Raw genomic sequence first — 26,529 nt, 5'->3', positions numbered from 1 at the left:
GCTTTTAATATTTTTTTTTTTTTTTGGGCGGTGTGGGTGGACCCCCGCTTTAAGGCAAAGCACCAGGATGTCAAGGTGTGAATGTGCCCCTTAGAATTATTTCAATAGAAAGCTTTTCCTGGCACTAATGTTTTCCATTGACAGTCCTCTCATACAAAGGCCATGCTGACATATCCATCTCCATTAGGATTAAAACTAAAGAAAAACACAAGACATGAAACTCTTTATCACTAGTATTAAGTAACAAATTATTTCTCATAACAAAGTACTTCTCATAAAATAAGCATGGATAGGAATCAGAAAACATAAAAAATCAAGTGCTTCTCTACTTAAAAGCTCAATGAGATTAATTTAGGGGTTACAAACAACAATGTGGTCCCTTGTGCTCTAATATGTAGTTTGTAAACAGAGATAAAACATAGCAGCAATTCAATGATGTAAGAGACAAATTTTGCCTTACACAAATTCAGAAGATGTGACCTTGAGGTCATCTCCCAACGACATGCAAATCAATGTATTAAAAAGATTGTTCCCTTTATTTTAAGTTACACTTGTATTAAAATAACAGCCAGCTGCAAATCACTGAGTGTTAAAGGACCAATCCACCCAAAGCAAACATTTCCCACTGTCATCCTTCAGTATGGTTCACATGAAAGCTTGCATCCTCCACCTGAAGGAAACACAAGGCTGAGAGATATTAAAGGGCTCCCAAGAACCAGTAGCCTCAGTTCTTGTGTTTCCTGCCTCCTGCAAATGTGCTTTCACCAGCAGTTAAGGACATGCAAGAAGGCTAGGTGGTCCTGTGGGTCTGAGACAGAGATGCACATGGGAAGGGTATACAGCATTTTGGTCACAATTAGCCATACCCTTTCTTCCCATCAGTGACCTGCAATCAATCCCCTAATTGTGTCTTTTTGCATTCAGAAGTAATGGACCTAGTAGTTTCAATCCTCCTGCTCTCTTGCCAGCTAGAACTCCTTTAGTTGAAGGGTTTTACACTTTCCCCCCCTCCCCCTCTTTTTTTTTCCTTCCTCTAGTGTTTGTGCTACTTGGGGGTTTCCTGTTAGGTGTAGGTTGCTTGTGTAAACGTTCCAGCCTTAGGTTCAGTATGGAGCAGTATGTCCATGACTGCTTGAGTCCTCACTCTGGAGCAGCAGGGATGTGGAGGTCTTCGTGAAGCGGGTATTAGTATGTTGCCAGCGTCTCAGAAGAGGCCTTGGTGCACATGTGAGGCTCTTTCCAGAGGGCACAGGTCAGTGATGTATTTCTAGTGCGTTGGAGAGCAGCGGTTTGCACAGTAGTGGGATCCAAGGGTGACACAGCAATGCCCATGTGTCACACAGTTAAGAGACAGTGCTCCTTTGGTCCTTCCCAGCCACACCTACTGTATAAGAAGAAAGAATTGTGACAGTATCCCATGATCAGTGACTGCTGGGAAGTACAAGCTGTACTCTGTAAATTGTTAGTAATTTTAACCCTTTCCATATCTCCTTTTGCTGGGCAGATAGTGTAACTTCTCACCATTCAAAACTCACAACACCCAGGTCCTGAATGACAAGAAACCTAGATTTCTGGTTAGAACATCTTCAAGCCCACTTACCCGAGACATCAGCAGTAAAAGACACTGTGGAATCACTCAACTTATAGGAAAAGCTGTAGCTCACATGGTAGATGCTTTGGCCAAATTAGTTCATATAATTGCTCCAGTCCACAGTACAGTCTAGCTTAAGATGCAGTCAGATGATTGGCATCCAGATGCTCTTGTTTGGACCAGAACATGAAAAGATTTTTAGAAGGATCAACAGATAGGAAGAAAGGATTCTAAGACAAGCGTCAAGGATTTAATACCAGACGATTTGGAAGAATAACCAAAAAACCACACCAACTGGACAAAGACAGCTTGCTGTTCAAGCTCGTAGATCAGGGGTCTCAAACCGGTCGGCCCTGCAGCTGCTGCAGAACTACAATTCCCATGAGGCACTGCAAGGCTGACAGTTACAAGCATGACTCCCACAGGCAGAGGCATGATGGGACTTGTAGTTTCGCAACAGGTGGAGGGCCACCAGTTTGAGACCCCTGCTGTAGATGCGGCCCCTAAAACTCAAGTGATGTCAAAGAGGAGGAGGATGTCAGGCCTCAACCAACTGACCTCAGTATTATTCACTTAGTGATCGCCTCAACACACTTAAATGAACTCAAGAACACTCAATACCTGTTCTAATCCATACATTTTCCATGCTCCCACAATTGTATTTCTTTTCTGTAAAAGAAAAACACCTATGTCCATGGAATAATGTCCCAGAACTAATAAATGCCTCAGTTCAATTCAAAATCCTCATAAACCTTTATAGGTTTTCACCATAGCAAATTAGAAATATTGTAGCTTACTCAGTTAAAAATCCAAGTGGTCTCTGTTATACCAATTCATAGCATATATATTATATTCACCCAGGACACAATGTAAAAGATCATGTAAGACCACTACTTCTTGTGGGAGGATGATAGTGTAGCCATGTTCATCTCTCCAAGTCCTTGTAGGTTTAAGGTTTAGACCCATTCTTTCTATCAGTACCTTTTCCACACAGTCGCCCGCAGTTCTTACTCTACAATCTGCTTTTACCTCACTTCTCACAGAACACCCTTGGCTCACCGTTTTCCTACATAAGTAAGAGAAGGAAAGCAAACATGCACCCTACTCCTTGTGTAGCTTTAAAATGAAACCAAGAGGGTTATTTCAGAATCACACGTACATTTAAGACGACTTGTATAAAAGACACAATACCCATGATCCTCCCAATCCTTGTGGGAACTAGTTTGTCCACAAGTGCTGCAGGCTCACTCTTGTTGTCCTTAGCAACTAGTGTGGGGGATTGGTATTAAAATGCATGTAACACTAAAATCAAATGTGTTAAAAAGTCCATAAACCGCTTCTGGGTCCTTCCATCAGAAGTAACATGGTCTATTACTGATCAGATAAGCCTTGAATCCTAGGATGTTCATGAAAATCATTGCGGAGGAAATGTCCATCCTTAGACAGCAGGGGTTGAACATAATCCCCTACATGGATGACTTCCTTTTTGTTTGCACCTTCGATAGTGGAAGTAAAGCGAGAACCTATGATTCAGGATATCTCCTAGACTCTACTACAGAAAAACTTTCTGTCAGAAGAAAAGATACTAAAGTTTGTGAACCACATGGAATGGTCAAGACGCTGTACTTCTCTATCAGAAAAGCAATGTCACTTCGTAAAACGCATGCCAAAGGCCATCCCAGGAGACCCCTTCCAAGATTCAATGTTACAGTTGTGGACTGGCCAAAAGGCAGACAAAGACAAGTCCATCTGCATATTCATCTTTGTGGTGGTTATGGGGGGTACCCAGTTCATGTAAAGATCAAACTGACGCCGCTGCCCAGGGGTGGCCGAGGGGCTCATCTGGAAGGAACTTCAAGCAGTAGGAGAAGCCCTCCGCCACTTCAGCTCGAAAAATGTTAGGATGATCTTGGACAATACAATTACGATAGCAGATTAGAATAACCAGGAGGTAGCAAAGTCCATAATGTGAGAAAGGACAGCATAACCCATTCTCCGCTGGGCAGAAATAACCCTTGCCTCTATTGCAGTAGTTCACATAAAAGGCATAGAGAATTTTGAGGTGGATTGACTAAGCAGTGTCCCTCTCAAACAATTAAGACAAGACAAATAGAACACCATCAGGAAGTTCTCTAGTCGTTAGTGAAATAATGGTGTTTATGCCAAATAGATTAATTTGTGACAACCTAGAACAAACAGCAGATGCGTTTTCTCTCCCAACAATCAAGGAAACCCCGAAAGACCCATTTATGGCATGTCAGACACCAAACAATCTTCTATGGAGAGTAGTCAAACAGATCTACACAGACAGTTGCACTGTAATCTGGTAGCACCACTTTGAAATGGGAAGAGCATGGTTTTTCCCTTTTTCAGCAAACATCCAGGAAACCTCCAGTAATCCTCCCTTTCAGAAAGGTTCTTCTATCACAGCAACAGATTCTCCTTCCCCATCTCCAGGAACTCTGTCTAGAAGCTTGGATCCTAAATGGAAGGTCCTAAAGAAAGGGTTGTCAAACAAGGTAACCTCTACCTTTTACAGAGCAGAAAGACAGTAACGAGAAACATTTAAGAGAAAGTGTGAAAGTCGTATTTTAGCAGGACCAGAATAAACTCTTGCAAACCAGTCAAAATCCATGTTTCTGGGGAACAACTTATACAGCAGTTCCTTAGTTAAGAGATGGTTCAAAGCTTGACCATTCCTCAGTGGCATCCTCCTACAGTGCTACAAGCGCTCATCAAACCTCTTCTTGAGCCAATGACAGAGTCATCCATCAAGCATTTGACTGTTAAGCTAGCATTTTTGGTGGCCATTACCTAAGCATGCTGAGTCAGTGACCTTCGGGAGCTTTCCCTCAAAGAACCCTCTCTTATATTATCTCCAGGACAAACCCATCTGCATATCTGCCACTGCACTGACTTCCTCTCCACTAAGAAACAGTCATGTGGAATGAAGGAGCTTCAACTGATAGTCCCACCCTGGTAACATCTTGTTTATTTTCTCATGTGAACCTTCCTGGAGGAGGATTATGGGAAAACGGGAGTTACCTTCTCCAAAAATACTCCAGGACAGTAAGCTCTCACACTATGTCAGGTATTATTTGTTTTGATAGTCATCTTTTATATTCCTGAAACTGCTGGTTTCTGGAAGCCTCTCTTTGTCAATGAATTCTTGCAGGTGGGAGGAGGCATCTCATGTGACTAGTCTGGCAGCATTCTTGGAAAAGGAGTTTTCAGTAATGCAAACAAGAATTTTCTGAAGGTTGGGAACAGCAGCCCCTGTAATTCTCTAAAGTTACCTTTTAATGGTTAGAAAGCTACAACTATTGTTTTACTGAATAAATTCCAAGCTGAAACATACTGTACAATATTGTGCATGCCCACACTATCAAGGATCATGTCTTCTGTCACCCTGTACATTAGGGAAACGTCACAAAAGATTTGATCCAAATGTCACTTATTGAAACCTAGATCTAAGGAAAAAGCATCTGGTACGGAAACTGGGCTGAAGGTCTCTACCAAAACATAGACAAGCTAAAGGGATTTTTGACTTTGAAAAATGAACAGCTGCTTGCTGAACATTGCCACAAGATGGTTTTTGTCTTTAGTTATACAGTGGGGCGGATTTACTAAAGGCAAACAGACTGTGCACTTTGCAGGTGAAGTTGCACTCTGCCAGGGCATCTGCTCCACAGCTGAGTAAATGCGATTTACTTTACTTTGCAAAAAAAAAAAACCCAGCCTTTTTGCTTGCACATGATTGGATGATGGAAGTTAGCAGAGCTTCCCCTCAATTTTTAAGATCTGGAGCAAAAGCCCTAGCAAAGTGCAACTGCACTTGCAAAGTGCACAGTATATTTGCCTTTAGTAAATCAACCCCAGTGTGTGCAGCTGAATATAGAGAAAGGAGGTGACGGTATACACTATATGCAGTGTATGTGCAATGTATTACATTCCTCTTTTGTGGCATGTTACAGTTATTACTTGTAGATCCTATTTCAGAACTCCTCCATGATGGCACCCAAGTACTTCACCTACTTTTGTAGTTGTGGCATAATGTTTACAATTATTATTATACAGGATTTATATAGCGCCAATAGTTTGCACAGCGCTTAACAAAATGAAGGCAAACATTACAGTTACATTACAATTTGGTACAAGAGGAATCATAGAGCCCTGCCCGCTAAAGCTTACAATCTAGGAGGGAGGGTCAATTGATACAAAAGGTAATAGCTGTGGGGGATGAGCTGATGGAGAAAGTAAAACAGTGTATTAGTTAGAAGCAGGATAAGCTTCTTTAAAGACGATCCCCCACACATCCTCCAATTATTGGGGGATGTGTGGTAGGGAGGGAAATTCTATATCTGCTGCCCGACTAGGAAGATGGTATAACTTCACAGGTCAGTGCTACCACAAAAAGGTGAATCTGAAAGGCATTGCAAGTTTCTCAGATTTAATATTCCTCCATTTTGATGCAATTTATTACATAATACAGTATATACAGATTTTGCATAAAACAGACATTACTGATATGATAGCCGTGTTATCTAGCTATCAAACAACCACCTGAAATGACTAACCTAAATACTTTGGTATGTCTGGCTCACCAGATATTACTGAAATAATACCTTCCTACATTCCTGTTCTAATATAAACAAGGATTCCAATATTCAAAGATCAAAAGGCAAGCAGATTGATGTATTTGGACTGAACCTAACAAGGGAGGATGTGGGACATCAACATATCTCATAACCCTAGCTCTGCTACCCCATGACATGAATTTTAGCAGATTTGCTTGGTTTTGCTTTAAATATTCATCCAGAATTAGAGTTGTGTCATATTCTATCCACAGAAATAAATTCCCATCATCTAGTTCCTTCATGAGATGTACACTGGTCCTTCCAACAGAGCAGCATTTGATGTGCCGATGGGACTACAGGTAGCTCAAGTGAAAGGTGGCTCCATTGGCTGGGCAGGAAACCATCAGTTGATCCTTTTCTCTTCTTACGGTCACTGCCCATACATGCTTGTAGAATAAAGAAAGTGCTGCATGTATATCTTTTGGTACCTAAAGGTCCAAGAGTTAAGGCTATAGTACCAAAGCATGACAATCCGCATCCCTGAATTGAATGAATATTTGGTTTCTATGGAATATCCACATTTCTCCTCTGCAGTGTCCTACTTTGCCCAGGGAGATATTTCTCAGTACACAGAACTGAACTCACCATGGGCTAACCGTATCATCACTCTTATAACTCATTTGAGATGACTAGTCATTAAAGAAAACACCATACTGAGATAAATGTATAGACTGACATACCCACTCCTCCTAAAAATGCTGTCTGGCTATACAACCAATTCAATTGCTTCAATGCTTTATTTCACTGATGCAGAATAAGTTTGCAGATGAGTTTTGACTCCACTGGCTGCATACCTGGACCAGGCTGGTGAATCACAAAGTACTAAAGCTCAAGTTCATGTATTCTGCAATGTTATGTTTTAAAATTGTGCATACTCGCGGAATGGCGCCAAACTTCAGTACTTAGAAATCTCCATAGGCTACACTATTTTTACAGGTTACCCAGTTTAGAGTTACAGAGGAGGTCTTGTGCTATATTTATTGCTCTCGCTCGAACGTTCACAGTGATACCTGACGTGTGGTTAAACAATGTTTAACTATGCGCGTGTGACATACTTATGCTTTAAACCTTTTTTTTTTTTTTTTTTAAACTTTCCCTTACACACTTTCCCAATCACTTTTATTCCTAGTACAGGGAATGTAAACACACTTGTAATAGGAATAGGGCATGACAGGTCCTCTTTACGGATAGATGTGCGGTCTCCTCTATGCTGAAAAGCCTGAGATAAAAAAAAAAAAAAATAATAAAAATGAATAGATCTCAGGCTTTTCAGCTAAAAAAAAAAAATGGCAATGTTTAAATCTGCCATAGCCAGAAGTGACGTTGTGACATCTTTTCCGGCCTCCGAGGGTGTCCTAGAGATTGCTGGGGACCATTTGGTCCCTGGCCAGCTCTATGGTACACCACCGCCACTGGCGGATTCATTCTCCGGATCTCCGATCGCACAAAAAAAACAGAAAAGCACTGGAGGGTGGTGGGAATCGGGGACATCCTCTTCCGCCGCCACTAAAAGCAATCAAGCCGCTATTATTGCTTCTACATATGAAGGAATCTCCGGTTGAAAAAAAAAAAGATATCTGGATGATACCTGTAGCTGCAGGCATCATTGAGATATCTCCACTCAAAGTTCAGGACGTCATATGACGTCCTACAGGCGGGAAGTGGTTAAACTTTGTTGCAGATTCCTACCTTTTTGTACCTTTAGCTGTTTGTCTGATCCAGTGAATCTGTAAGGGAGTGATTTTATAATTATCAATGAGCAGCTGCACCTGCATGGCTCCAGTGAGGAAACTGAAAGGTCTGCATCTCTTTAAACGTGATTTCCCTTCGGGAGTATCTCACCAAAAATGATATTTTTTAGCAGGGGATGCTCAAAATCAGATTTGTATCTTAGTTAGACTTCTGGGAAAACCAGAGAGCCAATCACACAAGCAGGAAATGACATATCTAGGCAGTATTCTGTACATCATCTGTGTATAGAATGCCTCCAGGTAGCCATATACAGAAAAATGACAGCGCTGCAGATTGGGAAGGGAAAGGTAATTTTTAATAACATTCAATTACAATATGACTTGTGTCGCAAGTGTATATGCTATATCCAAAACAAAAATAGTGTGCCGTCCCTTTAAATAACAATAAATCATTAAAGTGGAGGGCCACCCTGAAAAAAAAAAATTGCACCAAAAATCCTAAAAAAAAATTTAAAAAAACATTTAAAAAAAAAAAAAAAAAAAAAACTTACCTGAACCCTTGTTGCTAGGCAGTCTTCCTAATCTGCCTCTTCCTATTCCGCGGCGTGTCCTGTTCCTCGGTGAGCTGCCCCGTTGCCTTCTGGGAACTGTGTGTGTTCCCAGAAAACCACGGGGCCATTCACAGAGCGCCGCGCTACTCGCGCGTGCGCAGTAGGAAACTGGCAGTGAAGCCGCAAGGCTCCACTGCCTGTTTCCCTTAGTTAGGATGGCAGTGGTGGGACCCGAGAGCCGAGGGATGGGTCGGCCTTGGGCGGCCGACATCGTGGGCACCCAGGACAGGTAAGCGTACTTATTTAAAGTCAGCAGCTATAGTGTTTGTAGCTGCTGACTTTAAAAAAAAAATTTCGCTAGCCGGAATCCCGCTTTAAGGTCAATTCATAAAGTGCAAAAAAAAAAAAATCTTTAAAAAAAGTGATAATTTAAAAAAAATATTTTTGCACTTTGAGGTTATAAACTGACCTTAATGATTTATTGTTTATTAGGTAAAAGGGACAGTGCACTATTTTTTGTTTTGGATTTGGTATTGGCTCAGTGTCTGGGTTATATCGGCTGCAGCAGTCCAATAAATAATCTTTTATTTAGTTTCTTTCTTGGTTGAGCTGAGCACAACAGTTCCCTTTATACTGTATATGCTACATGATTTTTTTTTTTTTTTTTCTTTATTTGCCTTTTTTTTTCCCACAAAAGTGGAGTTACCCTTTAAGAGTTATTTACTCTTATTTAGAAAACGCCTTAAGGAGTGTGATCTTTGCCTGCAGCATAAATTAATACCTTTAGGGGATAGTTGTAGCTTTTTTAAGATTTTATAAATGGCCACTAAACCTAAAATACAAGGTAGGTTATATAAAAAAAAAAAAAAAGGCTATGTCTGATTTTAAGCCCACTGCCAAGCTTTGGTTGACTTAACAGAAAGCATGTCAATGAGCCACAGTAGTAAATGGATTTTCAGGCCACCTACTTGTTTATTAAATGGTAAGAAGAAAGTGATGTGGGCAGACGCAGGTCGTAAAACCCCAACTGGAGCATGTTTGGGACAAGGGTGTAGTTTTGCTAATACTAGAGCAATGGTGTGCAGCTATTTTAGATATAAATAAATAGTGCTGAATGAAGCAGAGATCTGAACTATAACACACTGGTGACTTCATGCGCAGTAAGTCCTTGAATACTGCATTCAGTCCTGAGCCAGAGACCGTGTTTAATAGAAGATACCAGGCTGCAGTCAGCCATACAGCAAATGTTCAAGCAATTCTAAATACCTAAGCTTTCACAGTATGGGGATTTTATAGTCAAGTGGTGATTTGTTTTACGCACATTCATTTGCCTTTTAGGTTTAGTGGCCTTAAAAATGTTGTCATCTTCTTTTACAGGATGGTTGTAATAATCAATATATTCAAAATATTATTAGCCGTTTATGTTGCTGGTGTGAAACTGCAGAGATAAAATGTGGCATAGAACCAAGAATAAATTAGCTGCCATTCATGTAGTAAATAGTATAGGGCTGTTTTGTCATAAGATGCCACCATGCATATCAAGTGCCACCCGAATACTGCAGTAAACACAATTAAGAGCAAAAGGCAGAGAAGGGTTAAAATGAGCAGAGCCCTGAAAATATTCTCACTAGAGGGGGGAGCCAATTACAACTCCAGAATGCAGCACAATAAACCTCCAAATGGTAAACGCCAAACCAAATCAAAACATTCAAAAGGAGGTTGAGTGGAACCGAGGAGGAGGAGGAGGAGGAGGAGGAGGAGGAGGAGCTGTCAGAGTCCCGGCTCAGATTAGGTAACACTTTTCAACATAGCAGTTAAAAAATGGCTCCAAAGGCTGAAGATAAAACCATAACTTCTACATTCTCTAGTGTGCTCCTGAATCCTCAGTCTTCTACTCCATGTGTCTGTAGGTCAGGATCTGTCCATAGTTCATCATCAAGATACAACCGGAGTCATATCCCACAGCTGGGGGTAAGAGAAGCACAGAATTAGTCAATGTATATTGCCCTTTTCACCTTTGTTAAATGCCAAACCCCCCCCCTTAAGACAAAACTATTGCAGAGGTCCCCCTTGCACTGCAATAGTTAAGTGCTAGAGGGTAGAAAGAGGCTGCATTACTTATCTGACCCCCCCAGCTCCAGTACTGTCCTCTTCCCGAAGCTCTGGTCTGTGGGCATAACCTCTGTCATCATCTACAGAGCAGAGCTATTAAGCCTACATTATACGTGGTGGAGGCAGAAGTGTGACTGTGGCCAGGAGCAGCTTACAGAGAGGCTGCCACAGATTCTTGAACAGATCGAGGGAACCTGCTGTAGTGATGAGAAGCAATACAGCTTCCTCTGCAACCCCCACTGCATTATATATCTCTATCTATCTATATCTCTATCTATATCTCTATCTATATATATATATCTATATCTATATCTATATATCTATATATATATCTAGATATATATATAGATATATATATATATATATATATCTATCTATCTATCTCTATCTATCTATCTATATCTATCTATCTATCTATCTATATATATCTCTCTCTATATATATATATATATATATATATATATATATATATATATATATATATATATATATATATATATATATATATATATCTCCAGGGTTGCGCTTTACCCATTTGAGTACTAGCCTGTATATACCCCTTTCCTGTCTAGGTCATTTTTCAGTGCTGCGATAGTTTGACTGAAGCATACTCGGTCATACAACTCTGTACCCAAATTAATTTTACAACATTTTTTGAGACAACGCTTTCTTTTGGTGATATTTATAAACCTTTTTTTTTTTTTTTAACCACTTAAAGACCGCCCACCGCATATATACTGTGGCAGGGCAGCTCTATTGAGCAAAACAACGTACCTGTACGTCATTTCATGCAATAGATAGTGTGGGCGCACGCACGCCTGCTGCACGGAGGAGCCAATGCGCGTGCCCGGCTGACCCGATGTCCGCCGGCCACCTGCGATCGCTTCACAGAGGCGCGGGACAGGGATCTGCCTATGTAAACAAGGCAAATCCCCGTTCTGACAGGGGACAACATGGAGATCTGCTGTTCCTAGTGATTAGTAACAGCGATCTCTGTCTTGTTCCTGTCAGCACTTCCCCCACACAGTAAGAAAGCACCAACAGGGAACACACTTAACCCCTTCCCTGCCAGTGTCATTTATACAGTAATCGGTGCATTTTGTTTAGCACTGATCACTGTATTAGTGTCACTGGTCCCCAAAAACTATCACTTGGGGTCAGATTTGTCCTCCGCAATGTCGCAGTCCCGCTAAAAATCACTGATCGCCACCATTGCTAGTAAAAAAAAACAAAAACAAATGAAAAAGTTCATAAATGTATCCCCTATTTTGTAGACGCTATAACTTTTGCGCAAACCAATCAATATATGCTTATTGGGATTTATTTTAACCAAAAATATGTAGAATACATATTTACCTAAATTGATGAAAACATTTGTTTTACATTTATTTTTTGGATACCGTATGTATTGTAGCAGAAAGTCAAAATATTGTTTTTTTTTTTCCAAAGTTGTTGCTCTTTTTTTGTTTATAGTACATAAAATAAAAACCACAGAGGTGATCAAATACCACCAGCTTTATTTGTGGGGAAAAAAGGACGTCAATTTTTTGGGGGTACAGCATCGCATGACCGCGCAATTGTCAGTTAAAGTAACGCAGTGCCGTATCGCAAAAAATGGCCTGGTCATTAAGGGGGTAAATCCTTCCGGGGCTAAAGGGTTAAAAGACAAAATACCAAATATTTTTAAAAAAATGTTCCCCTTACTTACTTTACTTACTGTAAAACACATCAAATGCCAGGATAGTTCGTACAAACACCCTAAAATGACAGTGTTTGGCTGGCGGGAGGGGAGGAGGCAGCAAGGAAGGCATCCAGCAAAGGTGACAGCTGGCAGGAGGGAAAGGAGGAGGCAATGGGTAGAAGTGACAGCTGGCAGGAGGAGAGAAGGAGGCGGAGAGGGGAAGGGGAATCCAGCTGACAGATGAAATGTCATCAGTTGTTAAGGATGCAGGGGACCCGCTCTTTAACAACCGAAAACTGCTGGCATTCTTTTGTTTAAATTTCAGCTGTCAGTGGGGGAATCCCACTGACAGCTGAAAGAACCAAGCCTGAAGGTATCAGTTTCAAGGATCAGAGTGCAAATGCATGGTATCGGAACGAATACCGGTATCGGTGCAACCCTAGGATCTACAATAATGTTTGGTAAAAACCTTTGCAATGTGCAGCAAGCTTACACCAGCTGCAGAGTGTGGCTGAGCAGACTGTAGGCTGCTTCATGGGCAAGGACTGCAATGGATGAAAAGTATTCTGCACAGTGGGGGACAGCAACCTGTAAATTGTGATCTACAAGTAGATCCTAGACAGGTGACTGGTAGATCTCAATCTGGGCTTGCTGACCCGCCATTGCAAAGCATCAAACAGAGTGCAATGCAGAGGGACTACTTGTGAAGTTAGAGCTGTAGAAGGAAGCAAGAGCCGTATAAGCCGATGCCTCCTCTGTAGTTCCGGCTCCTGTCCCACGATGAGTGATTGCAACTGCAATTGACATCTTATGCCAGGTAGCGGACTCCAGAGTGGTGCCAGCAGCAGTAAAGAAGAGATCTTCAGGTCAGTTTAAAGCAAAACACTGAGCATACTAGTATAGGGCTGCTTTCACACTGATGTGGTTTACCCACACCGTGGGTGCAGTGTAGTGTACCTGCAGCTTTCTTGCGGATTTGCTGCACTTAGCTATAGACTTCTATTATATCCTGCTGTTTTACCACCCCCAACTTTACGTGTGCACGAGCCCTAAGCTGCCACTGCTGAATGCAATCAAGAGATCATTCAAGTGCTGCTCCTCTGAAAAGCAATCCGAGTTTGTGTTGATAGGTGGTGAGGAGGCGGTATGTTGCATTCCCACCACCCGATTTAAACCCATGATTGATATATATATATTTATTCCCGCGCTATCAGGTATAGACAATGGGCCCAATTGGAAAAGCTGCCCGCACCGAAACAGGTACAGACCAACCCTGTGGGTAAATGATAAAATAACTGATGAAGTCACGTGTGGTGTGACATCACGTGTGGTGTGACGTCACGCGTAGGGACGGGACAGGCTGTACATGCTGCAAGAGGTCTACGAGCTCGCCGCTCATTGGAGATAGGATCGGTTTTAATTTTGTTATGTGAGTACTCTGTTTTACTTAATAAAAATTGCTTGCTTAAACGATACTACACTATTGGGACTCCCCCTTTTTTTTATCCTCATTACCACCGAGGGACCTACCCCATGGGACTAGGACTACGAGGATAATGCTTTACACTTCTAGGAGGACCCCCCCCCCAAATAAGTTTTGGTCAATGCGCTTGCCCTATTACCTTAAGGTAAGGGGCCATTTTACATATAGGTGTCTAGACACGAAGATGTGCACCCTGTGATCTACCTTGAGCACTACACTGTTATTGCTGCATGCCAGGACGCTGCTATCACGTTTCATTAAGAAGGACTTGTTTATGGATATTCTTCACTATATTATTATCCACATTATTATTTTGTGCATGTTTGGACAATTTAATCACGTTAGAGTCAATAGCTTTTACGCTATAACACCTGCCTTTCTTTGGGACACTATTTTTATTGCTTTTGAGTACATCATTGCACATATGTCACTTTATGTGTTGCATGGTTGAGTTGTATAATGAGTCATCGTCTATTGCACTATGCACTTTATTATTATTAATTGCCACTGTCTATTATTATTATGAATTTATTTATGAATACGATGTAACTGATTCACTGATTGTTTATTTTTGTGACATTTTTTATTATTATTTATGTATGCACACTGATGAGATATAGGTACTTACTATTATTAGCACAGATGTCTATTATCATTAGAGCTGCTACCTTATTTACTGAGAGTGTTTTCACAGCTGAGATTATCACCTTTTAATTTACACCATATCTCTACTCTGCACATCTGTATTTTAATAATCTGAGCTATTCAGACATTCACTCAGGATTAGCGCGGCACCACATAGTTATTTTATCATTAAACCCATGATTGCCGTGCAATGCACACGTTTGCGACACGGTAGTCATGCAATTAGAGGTTTAAATCAGGTGTGAGGAGGCGACACTGTGCCCGGTGATCTTTGACTTCTTCCCTGTTGTTCAGGTAGATCTCCACCACTTTAAGGTTGCCTACCCCTGCTGTACAGCACTGTGAAATATGTAAAATAATTACATTAAAAAGGAGCATACTACTAACCTTAAGGACCTTGTCTGTTCCTGAAGTCAATAACCAGACTCTTGTTGGATCAAAGTTTACATGGATAATGTGGTGTTTACTATCATGGAAAGATGCAGTTGGAGCTCGTCTGGAAAGAAGAAGAAAGGACATGAATGCTAATCTTTAATGGAAGAATAGTTCACATTCTGATCATGTGAAACCAGGGTAATTAAAGTGGAGTTCCACCCAAAAGTGGAACTTCCGCTCGTTGTACTCCTTCCCTGCTCCGGTGTCACATTTGGCACCTTTCAGGGGGGAGGGGGGACAGGATACCTGTCTTTCACAGGTATTCTGTCCACACTTCCAGGAGCCTTAGCCACGGGTTTTTGCGTCATCGCTGGGGCTGCCTCCTTCTCACTCCTCCTTCCCCGGGCCAGTAGGAGAGAGGAGCGAAGCCTTGCGCATGCACAGTAGGGGTCCCGGCGTGAAGCCGTAAGGCTACACTGCTGGGTTCCCTTACTCGTAATGGAGGCGGAATGCACCCGACAGCTGATGAAAACATCAGCTGCGGTCACGACATCGCTGGACTCCAGGACAGGTAAGTGTCCTATTATTAAAAGTCAGCAGCTGCTGGCTTTTAATTTTTGCAGCGGTGGGCGGACCTCCGCTTTAATGAAAACCTTTAGCAGTTGGGAAAATGAAAGGTAATTTCTCACAACAGCCAATCAGATGTTTCCGAACTGTTAATGGAAAATTATATCTGTGTTTCAGCTATGAGCTCTCTGCTATGGTGGCCGAATGTGAAGTCACTGAAGGACGGCCGTGTCCTTGGTGGTGACATCCGGTGGTGCGCGGATTCCTGGGCCAGGTGATGTCCTGTTTGGACTTCATATTCACAGAACCCAGTGATAGGATGGAGCTTGCAACATTTGGTTGGCTGCTGCTCGGGGGGTGTGGGTGGTCTTTTGGGAGTAACCACTTAGTGTAGGAGGTATAGATATTCAGGGTTATTCATTATACCCTGTTTGGATGCCATTTTGCAGGACCATGTAAGAGTTTGTGGACCAGGTGAGGCTTCTGACCTTATGGAAGCAAGTGCAATTTAACTTTATGCTGATATTTATTCACGGTCATTTTTTTGTAAACTTTTCCTCATCTTTTGTTGTAGTGATCAGTTGGTACATTTCTGACCGGACTCAAGGCATTCTCTGACTGCTTTGCAGACCCCATTTGAGTACTTGTTTAAAGGCTTATACATGAAACTGGTGTATCTGTAATCTTGGTCCACCTAGATTCCTGGAGGTGAACATTCATTTAGGCCCCTTTCACACTGGGGCGGTAGGGGGCGTCGGCGGTAAAACAGCGCTATTTTTAGCGCTGTTTTACCGCGGTATTCGGCCGCTAGTGGTGCGGTTTTAACCCCCCGCTGGCGGCCGAAAAAGGGTTAAAACCCCTCGTATAGCGCGGCTATAGCCGCGGTATTACCGCGGTATAGCCGCGCTGTCCCGTTGATTTCAATGGGAAGGAGCGGTGAAGGAGTGGTGAATACACCACTCCTTCACCGCTCCAAAGATGCGGCTTGCAGGAGATTTTTTCTTCTCCTGCCAGCGCACCGCTTCAGTGTGAAAGCCCTCGGGCTTTCACACTGAACAAACAGCGGAGGCTGTTTTGGGTCGGTTTGCAGGTGCTATTTTTAGCGCAATAACGCCTGCAAACTGCCCCAGTGTGAAAGGGGCCTTACTGACAAGTACAGTGCATGCACAGGGGTTCAGTGAATGCTATGGCTTGTAATTTACGTTTGGGTATTAAGGTTAAAAAAAATTCCTTCCATGTTTTTTGTTGTAGTCCAGTATACCTCCATGAGTTGGTCTCCCCATGGGCTGGCGAGGCTCATTTGAATTTGTCTCTCATTTGGTTTCTGTTATATCAGTTGCATCTTAATTTATCAGGCCTGCCCAGGCTCAAGGTACATACATTGTGGTATTGGAATTTCCCTACATTTATTTGTGCGAGATATAGAGATATATATATATATATATATATATATAGATATATATATATATATATATATATATATATATATACACACACACATATACACACACACACACAGTGAATATAAAAAGTTTACACACCCCTGTTAAAATGTCAGGTATCTGTGGTGTAAAAAAATTAGACAAAGATAAATCCTTTCAGAACTTTTTCCACCTTAATGTGACCTATAAACTGTACACCTCAGTTGAACAACAAACTGAAATCTTTTAGGTGGAGGAAAGTAAAAATAAAAAACTAAAATGATATGGTTGCATAAGTGTGCACACCCCTAAACTAATACTTTGTTGAAGCAACTTTTGATTTTATTACAGCACTCAGTCTTTTTGGATACGAGTCTATCAGCAAGGCACATCTTAACTTGGCAATATTTGCCACCACTCTTTGCAAAAACACTCCAAAGAAATCTGTCAGATTGCGAGGGCATCTCCTGTGCACAGCCCTCTTTAGATCACTCCACCGATTTTCAATCAGATCTGGGCTCTGGCTGGGCCATTCCAAAACATTAATCTTCTTCTGGTGAAGCCATTTCTTTGTTGATTTGGATGTATGCTTTGGGTCGAAAGATGAAGTTCCTCTTCATGTTCAGCTTTCTAGCAGAAGCCTGAAGGTTTTGTGTCAATATTGACTGGTACAGGCAGTCCCCGAGTTACGAACGACTCCTGCTTACGAACGGCATCAAATGCCGGCCACTTGTGCTCCACACGGGTCCTGGATACCTTTTGAGCACCTCCGGACACATCCCACACTGCCGTACTACGCCCCAGATAACATAACAAGCGCCCGGAACATCCCACATCCATGCACAGGCGGCAGTTACACTTACGAATGCAGTGTTCCGACCGGAAGTTACACTTACAACTGCAGTGTTGCGACTTACGAACAACTTTGACTTACGCACAAACCTATAGTGCCTAATGTGTTTGTAACTCGGGGACTGCCTGTATTTGGAACTGTTCATTATTCCCTCTACCTTTACTAAGGCCCCTGTTACAGCTGAAGAAAAACAGCCCAAAAGCATGATGCTGCCACCACCATGCTTCACGGCGGGTATGGTGTTCTTTTGGTGATGTGCAGTGTTGTTTTTGAGCCAAACATATCTTTTGGAATTATGGCCAAAAAGTTCAACCTTGGTTTCATCAGACCATAACACATTTTCCCCACATGCTTTTGGGAGACTTCAGATGCGTTTTTGCAAAATTTAGCCAGGCTTGGATGTTTTTCTTCTTAAGCAAAGGCTTCCGTCTTGCCACTCTACCCCATAGCTCAGACATATGAAGAATATGGGAGATTGTTTTTACATGTACCACACAGCCAGTGTTTGCCAGATATTCCTGCAGCTCCTTAAAAGTTGCTGAGGCCTCTTGGCAGCCTCCCTGACCAGTTTTCTTCTTGTCTTTTCATCAATTTTGGAGGGACGTCAAGTTCTTGGTAATGTCACTGTTGTGCCATATCTTCTCCACTTGCGGATCACTGTCTTCACTGCGTTCCTCTGTATATCTAATGCCTTGGAAATTATTTTGTACCCTTCTCCTGACTGATACCTTTTAACAATGAGATCCCTCTGAAGTTTCGGAAGCTTGGTGCGGACCATGGCTTTTGCTGTAGAATGCGGCTAAGAAAATGTCAGGAAAGACCTCCTAGAACAGCTGAACTTTAATTAGGGTTAATCAGAGGTACGTTAAATGACGGAAGGTGTGTACTCCTATTTAACATGATTTTGAATGTGATTGCTTAATTCTGAACACAGCTACACCCCCAGTCATAAGAGGATGTGCACACTTATGCAACCACATTATTTTAGTTTTACCCCCCCCTCTAATAGATTTCAGTTTGTTTTTCAATTGAGCTGTACAGTTTGGTGTGGGCCCCCTGGATCTCCACCTAGTATCTGAATGATGATTACCCCTCTTAGAACAAGTACTATGTGAATCTGAACTGTTCGATAGTTGTTTGGTTTAAAACTCCTGTGTTTTCCGTTTCCATGGTTGTGTGTCCTTACTGCATGTAGTGGTATTCACTGTTTTCTTGTCCTGTATGTGCACACATGTATTCTCCATACAATGTTCTGTACCAATGGATATGCTGTTAATTTACCTACATGACAATAAAGCACCTTTGTTTGTTAAAGAGTTGTACAGTTTATAGGTCACATTAAAGATGCAAAAGGTTCTGAAGTGATTTATCTCTGTCTCATTTTTTTTTTTTTTTAACATGGGTGTGTAGACCTTTTATAGCAAATATGTATGTATATGTATGTATATGTATATATATGTATATATATATATATATATATATATATATATATATATATATATATATATATACACATACACACACACACACATACACATACGCGCACACACACATTTGTGGTCATACGTTTACATACCCTGGCAGAATTTATGATTTCTTGGCCATTTTTCAGAGAATAGGAATAACACAAAAACTTTTCTTTCACTCATGGTTAGTGTTTGGCTGAAGCCATTTATTATCAATCAACTGTGTTTACTCTTTTTAAATCATCACACTTGCAACAGAAACTACCCAAATGACCCTGATCAAAAGTTTACATACCCCAGTTCTTAATACCGTGTATTGCCCCCTTTAACATCAATTATTGCTTGAAGTCTTTTGTGGTATTTGTGGATGAGGCTCTTTATCTTCTCAGATGGTAAAGCTGCCCATTCCTCTTGGCAAAAAGCCTCCAGTTCCTGTAAATTCTTGGGCTGTCTTGCATGAACTGCACGTTTGAGATCTCCCCAGAGTGGCTCAATGATATTGAGGTCAGGAGACTGAGATGGCCACTCCAGAACCTTCACTTTATTCTGCTGTAGCCAATGACAGGTCCACTTGGCCTTGTGTTTTGGATCATTGTCATGTTAGAATGTCCAAATACGTCCCATGCGCAGCTTCCTGGATGATGAATGCAAATGTTCCTCCAGTATTTTTTGATAACATACTGCATTCATCTTGCCATCAATTTTGACCAAATTTCCTGTGCCTTTGTAGCTCACACATCCCCAAAACATCCGCGATCCACCTCCGTGTTTCACAGTAGGAATGGTGTACCTTTCATCATAGGCCTTGTTGACTCCTCTCCAAATGAAGCATGTATGGTTGTGTGGCCAAAAAGCTCAATTTTGGTCTCATCACTCCAAATGACTTTGTGCCAGAAGGTTTGAGGCTTGTCTCTGTGCTGTTTGGCGTATTGTAAGTGGGATACTTTGTGGCATTTACGTAGTAATGTCTTTCTTCTGGCGACTCGACCATGCAGCCCATCTTTCTTCAAGTGCCTCCTTATTGTGCATCTTGAAACAGCCACACCAAATGTTTTCAGAAAGTCCTGTATTTCGCCTGAAGTTATTTGTGGGTTTTTCTTTGCATCCCGAACAATTTTTCTGACAGTTGTGGCTGAAATTCTAGTTGGTCTACCTGACCGTGGTTTGGTTTCAACAGAACATCTAATTTTCCACTTCTTAGAGTTTGAACACTGCTGATTGACATTCTCAAAAAAAGAGTAAACACAGTTGATTGATAATAAGTGGCTTCAGCCAAACGCTAACCATGAGTGAAACGTGTCAACATATATGAGTGATCTCTGAGGACTTCACAACTCCAATTCTCTCACTATATAATAAGCAATAGCATTGGTGTCCATTCATATAAGTTTTATATGTGCATAATCTTTTATCAAATGTGTAAAAATAAAGATTTGTCATTTTAAACTGCTTACTTGGAAGTATAGTCACATTTTCCTTATCTCTAAACTAGTTTCTGCAGTACTTCAGTCATTCGTATCTTTGCTTTCACACCATTACTTACTGCTCATCTGTGATAGTGTCGTAGCAGCTGTCACACACGCGGACCTCAAATTCAAATCCCATGAGAGGAATGCTGGACCTCTTAGAGCTACATTTACCGCATACTGCTTTCCCACATTTCCTGCAATGGTGCTGATGTAACAAAGAAAAAAACAAAAAATAAAAAAAAACAAAAAGCACATCATAACTGAGATTCTGTCATGTCTTCATAGCAGGATTATAAAAATCTTAGCACTGCAGCAGTTCAGCTGGAGAAAGGAATATACTCCTATTTTACAGTGGCTATCTGGTGCCACCTTATGGACAGCTTTGACTATTACACCCCCCACTTTTCCATCTCACTTTGTAAACTGCAATGATTTGATCATAGGACTTATGCTAAAGTGCTGTAATGATTAACCCTTGGAGGATGCCTATTACTACACCCTGTGCAAGGCACAACCATGGCTGTGAACTGCTTCATTCTCCAACAGGAAATTTAAAAATAAATAACTTAAGCCATTGAATTTTCTAATTTTGCAGAATCCAAAGTGTTAGAACCTCTGTCAGGGTTTTATTACAATCTGTGACCTCCTATGTGGACATTCGCTGACTTTGTCCAGTAGAAAGTGAAGGAAACCTAACATTAAAGCTGTCACTGGAACTGGAGGAGAGTCGCCTGTCTGGTGGCACTGTCAAAGGTGGGATTTCCCTACACTGTCTGTTGGGTTTCCAGAAAATGAAGTGAGGGGAACTCTAATGGGTACACAGAAATAAAAACCTGACATTTAAACCTGTCTCTATTCTTCTATCTTAATACAAAGAGTTGTAGATGGAATTACACTTTAATTCTGCTTGCCACTCAGTGATAAACACAGAATGCGCCATGTGGGTTGTATGGGCAAGATGCAAAATTATTTTTGGATAGAGTGGTAAACAGTGCAAATTTTGTGTTAGGTTTTCATTTTGGTCTGTGACCCCACTGGGGAGATTTTTTCTCACTTTTTTTTCCCTGTGACACCTGTACAAGAGATCAGGGCTGCAGGTGTCACCGAACTGGCAATAAAAACATTTAAAGTGTTACTAAACCCACAACGGTAAAATCAGTCTGTATATTCAGCATAGCATGCTTGTTATACTCACTGTGGAAATTAAGGGGTTAATCCTCTGCATTGTGTAAAAAGGCCGTTTTATCCTGTATGCACAGATCCTCCTTCCCTGCAATATCTATTTGGGGAAGACCAGCTAACACAGGCAGAGAAGCTGACCTGCACATGCTCAGTTGTGTCTTTTATGCTGGAGAGAATAATTACTTGTTCTCAGAGCTAGCCAGATCACATGATATTGACATCACACATGTGGGCGTGTATACAGGCTGAAATGGAAATCTCCTCCTTCCTGAACTCTCAGCACTGGAGAAACAGCAGTTTATCACTGACCGTGGTATACAGATCAGCCAATGTATATAGTGGCAGTATTTTAATGTAAAAAGAAGATTTATAAGCTGTGGGCACTGTGGGGGGCAGATGAACTATTTTCATATTACTGGATTTGGTAACACTAAGTCATAAGCCTTCCTCACTCTACTAAATATGTGTTTATATTGTCTGTGCTAGAAAGAGTTCTCATGACTTCCTGTCCTAACCTATATTACTAATATATTTTAGATTGTAAGCTCTAAGGAACAGGGCCCTCCGATTCTTCCGGTAATGAATTGTATTCTAACTGAACTGTTTGTGATAACGTTGTAAAGTGCTGTGCAAACTGTTGGTGCTATATAAATCCTGAATAATAATATCATCTAGTTAGTAGTGTGGCCCTGACCTCCCTATGTGGCTGCCTTTAGCACCCATATCGCCTGTACCTCTCACTTTGTCCTTCAGGATTGTAATGCTATTTCCATGCTTTGTATTAGGACCTACTGTTTGATACAAGCTGTGCTACTTGGTGTATCGTTTGCCTTACTACTCTGGTATTATTTGTAAAGCACTGAGAAACAGCTCAAGGTTTTTTCTCTGTATTCCCGCTTTATTTTGGTAGATTGTTTTTTTTTTTCTTTTTTAATTCTGTATTGTTTTTTTAAAACTCAATAAATGTATTTAAAAAAAAAAAAAAAAAAAAGAAAATTGTAATGTACTGTATAACTGTTATCTCTGTATGGAGCTTTTTGCAACAAACGTATTGTGACAAACATTGTCCTTGTTTGTTTCCTATGAATATATGCTCTAAACTTTTCACTCTTCTTTAACTAGCTGAGCCGAATTATGAACTCTTCTGAAGAACTCTCTATCTTACCATTTCCACTACCTATATTACTGAAAGGAGCTGTAAAGGCAGAAGGTTTTTTATCTTAATGCATTCTATGCATTAAGATAAAAAACCTTCTGCGTGTAGCAGCCTCCTCAGCACCCCCCTAATTACCTACCTGAGCTCCTCCTCTCTCCAGCGATGTCCATGATCCCCTCAGCCATCCAGGACACTCCTCCTGATTGGCTGAGACAAAGCAGCAGCGCCATTGGCTCCCACCGCTGTCAGACAGCCAATCAGGGGAGAGAGGGGGCAGGGTTAGGCTGGGGGGGCTCCGTGTCTAAATGGATACACGGAGCTCTGACTCGGCTTGGGTGCCCCCTGTAGCAAGCTGCTGGCTGAGAGGCACTCAAAGGAGGGAGGGGTAAGGAGGAGCAAAGAGGGACCCGAGAAGAGGAGGATCCAGGCTGCTCTGTGCAAAACCAACTGCACAGAGGAGGGAAGTATAACATGTTTGTTATTTAAAAAAACTAACAAAAAACAAGCCTTTACAATCACTTGAATGTATTGCTCTAAAATTACTTTTTTTTTTCTCTTATAAAAAGCTGAAGTGAAGGTATGGGAATTTTTACATAGTTACACTCGTCCAACCTGGACCAGTATAACTAAGTATGTATATGCCATACCTGTGGGATCCCTGTGCCATGTGAATGCTGACAATTCTACTGTAGAAGGCACAGCTACTGCAGTGACCTCCACTAGCTTCTGTGTCCCATGCAGAGCGACTGCCTTGCTGCATTGTGAACACAGCAAGTTGATTGCTTGCCATAGGAGCCATTCAGTAAACACTTTGCATGTTCTCAATGAATCCAAAGCATTCTCCGTTTGGACGAGGAGCAGTGCTGTTACAATATTTTTCCTCCCCTGCTTCCTTTGTCATTAAATGTTCCATATTTCCTCTTATTTAATTTAATTTATTTTATTTCATGTTATATCTACTTTATTGTGTGAGATGGTAAAGATGAAGGCTGTTTACCCGTTTTGAAATGTCCCCCAGATATGAAAGCATGGATTGAATAACAGACACATGGGATTTGTTTATCCGAGCTTTTTGTTTAGCTCGTCCCTGCCAGTTTATTTGTGAGATAATTAAGGTAAGGAGGGGCGGATTCATCTCGATGCAATAAGAGGGAGAGGTGTAGGTCTGCCCCTCCCACGTCCAGTTGAAGCTACGTGTCATGACGTTGCGAAACGCATCAACGTAATCACGGCCCAGGAGACGCCGTTCCAGTGATGCCCCGATCCCTATGGGGAACAGTGAACTTTAACCTGCATCTATAGCCCCCATACACGGAGCAACATATAACACTTGATAAAGGAGCGCGCATGTGCCGTACAGACCCTGCGCATGCTCAGAAACGCGTTGTGTTTTTTCTCCTCTTTGACAACATTGCCAGCGGCTTCCTGGGCTGCCGCTCCGTCCTCCCGCAGAGACAGGCTGTGTACCGTCCTGGCCTCCCCGCCAGACTGCGTCGTGTTTGGAGGTATCCCCGGGGAATCACTGACTGTTCCCTTCCCCCTCTTCTATCAGGAATCACATCTGTCTGTTCTATATACCGCTCCTAAATGTAAGTTGATACTTTGTTTTTATATTGGTGAATAAATGATTTTACTTAGTGGCGCTCCTCTCTCTCTTTTTTACACGGAGCAACATATGGAGCTGCTGCCAGTCCACAAATACCACTCTAGTGCGGCCGGAGACCCGTCAACACATCGTACGGGATACATGACACACAGAGCTGCTGCCAGTCCACAATATCGCTGCAGAGCGGCTGAAGATTTGTCAACACACTGCACGGGACACGTGACAGTGTCCAGTGTTTGCTTCCCCTGTAGCAGACGATGACTTGACGGAATTGCTTCACTACTTACAAGCACAAGGAACCGTCGGACGGTAATTGCAGCATAGTGAATGAAGGTGGTAACGTGTTAATAACTTTATACACTTAGATGCTTCGCCATCGCCATTCATGAGTTGTGTGATCTATAGTCTGATCATAATCTCGGTATAATCCGATGAGATGGGTACAGGACTCATGGTAGCTATGCCCAATGATGTCTAAAAGATATTAGTATTTGTACTATCTATTCTACTTGGAATAAGCCCATGTTTACTTGGCAGCTGTCATATGTCTATTATCTTACATTTTGAAATCAAACTTTGAGACTTTTGCTCTATATCTCAGCTGCATCACTATTCCCAGGAATGGACATTTATCTGGAGTATTTTTCAGCATACGTATGTAATCATCTAGGCTGCATCTATTTCAGCTAATATAGAAGGAATCTACGGTCACCAACATTTGGAGATTTTACATTATATCTGTTACAGCATCACTTTTGACAGTTCTCCCATTTCCCAGGGGGGCCACACATGCATGGTTTCCCAGTGTATTTATATATGTTTTTATTTCCCCACCAGCTATTTGCCCCTAAGGGTTTCCATACATCTGTGGTTTTATAGGCGCCCAGACCGGTTTGAGTGTATACGTGTATGTATTGTTTGATGTTATCTGTGTTTCTGTTTGTTTGGTGCATCATATGCCCTCCTGCATCTGGTGTGCCATCCGTCTGATGTCCTACAAAACCAACTTTAATTAGCGTTTTTCATCTTTGAGAGCCTTCTCTTAATGTAGTGTACTTTATACCTAATAAACTTTGCATTGATTTTTTTATTTTCTTCCATTAATTGCCCACTATAGCCATAGTAGCTGTCTTTTTCTGGGGGGCGCCCTCTCTTGTGACTCCCCCTAGAACACTTTTTTCTATATGCTGTTTCTGGCTACGGCAATAGCCTCATATTTTTAGAGCAGTGGCGAGGGAAGGAAGATTATTACTATCTAGGTAGCATGTGGTGTTAGGTTGGTCGCTCTTTTAAACTTCAATGTTTAGTAAGCAGGACGACAGCCGCTTTGGCACAGGACCCAGAAGCTAGTGTCAATCACTGGAGTAGCGGTGCCTATTACAGCGATTTCCAGCTTCCACAGATGTGGCTCTTACACACTTGCCTTCCTCCTAGCTAGTCCAATGTAACTGTGTAAAAATAGCCATATCTAAACTTCAACTTTCAACGGTATGCTTACATTTAACCACAAAGTAAATGCTTTGTATATAACTGATCATCATAGCAATACGGCTCGATTCACACAGGGGCAACAAGACTTCAACGCGACTTTGCAACACGACTTCAACCCGACTTCAACACGACTTGTGGATCCGACTTTCAATGAACGGGGATCCGACTTGGATCCCCGCCACTGTGTTTGGTATGAATCTTAAGGGGGAACTCCGCGCCAATTTTTAAATAAAAATCCGGCATGGGTTCCCCCCCCAGGGGCATACCAGGCCCTTGGGTCCGGTATGGATCTTGAGGGGAACCCCCCTACGCCGAAAGGACGGCGTGGGGGGGTCCCCCCAATCCATACCAGACCCTTATCCGAGCACGCAGCCCGGCCGGACAGGAATGGGGGTGGGGACGAGCGAGCGCCCCCCCCCCCTCCTGAACCGTACCAGGCCGCATGCCCTCAACATGGGGGGGTTGGTGCCTTGGGGCAGGGGGGCGCGCTGCGGCCCCCCCACCCCAAAGCACCTTGTCCCCATGTTGATGAGGACAAGGGCCTCTTCCCGA

At 42.0% G+C, this 26,529-nt stretch overlaps 1 protein-coding gene across 2 annotated transcripts in view; it reads right to left on the bottom strand.

The window, feature by feature from the left end:
• Positions 1–217: 217 nt before the first annotated feature.
• The window catches only part of WDFY2 (WD repeat and FYVE domain containing 2), a 161,889-nt gene continuing 135,577 nt past the window's right edge, over positions 218–26,529 (bottom strand). For both annotated transcript variants that reach the window (XM_073613242.1, XM_073613243.1), the window contains exons 10-12: positions 20,617–20,747; positions 14,779–14,887; positions 218–10,435 (exon numbers count right to left, since the gene is read on the bottom strand). In XM_073613242.1, coding sequence (XP_073469343.1) covers positions 10,406–10,435; positions 14,779–14,887; positions 20,617–20,747 — 270 coding nt within the window. In that variant the 3' untranslated portion in view covers positions 218–10,405. The remainder of the gene's footprint in view (positions 10,436–14,778; positions 14,888–20,616; positions 20,748–26,529) is intronic.

The sequence above is a fragment of the Aquarana catesbeiana genome, linkage group LG02 (assembly GCF_042186555.1).
Source record: "Aquarana catesbeiana isolate 2022-GZ linkage group LG02, ASM4218655v1, whole genome shotgun sequence".
Classification (NCBI taxonomy): Eukaryota; Metazoa; Chordata; class Amphibia; order Anura; family Ranidae; genus Aquarana; species Aquarana catesbeiana.
This window is presented reverse-complemented; position numbering and strand designations above follow the sequence as displayed.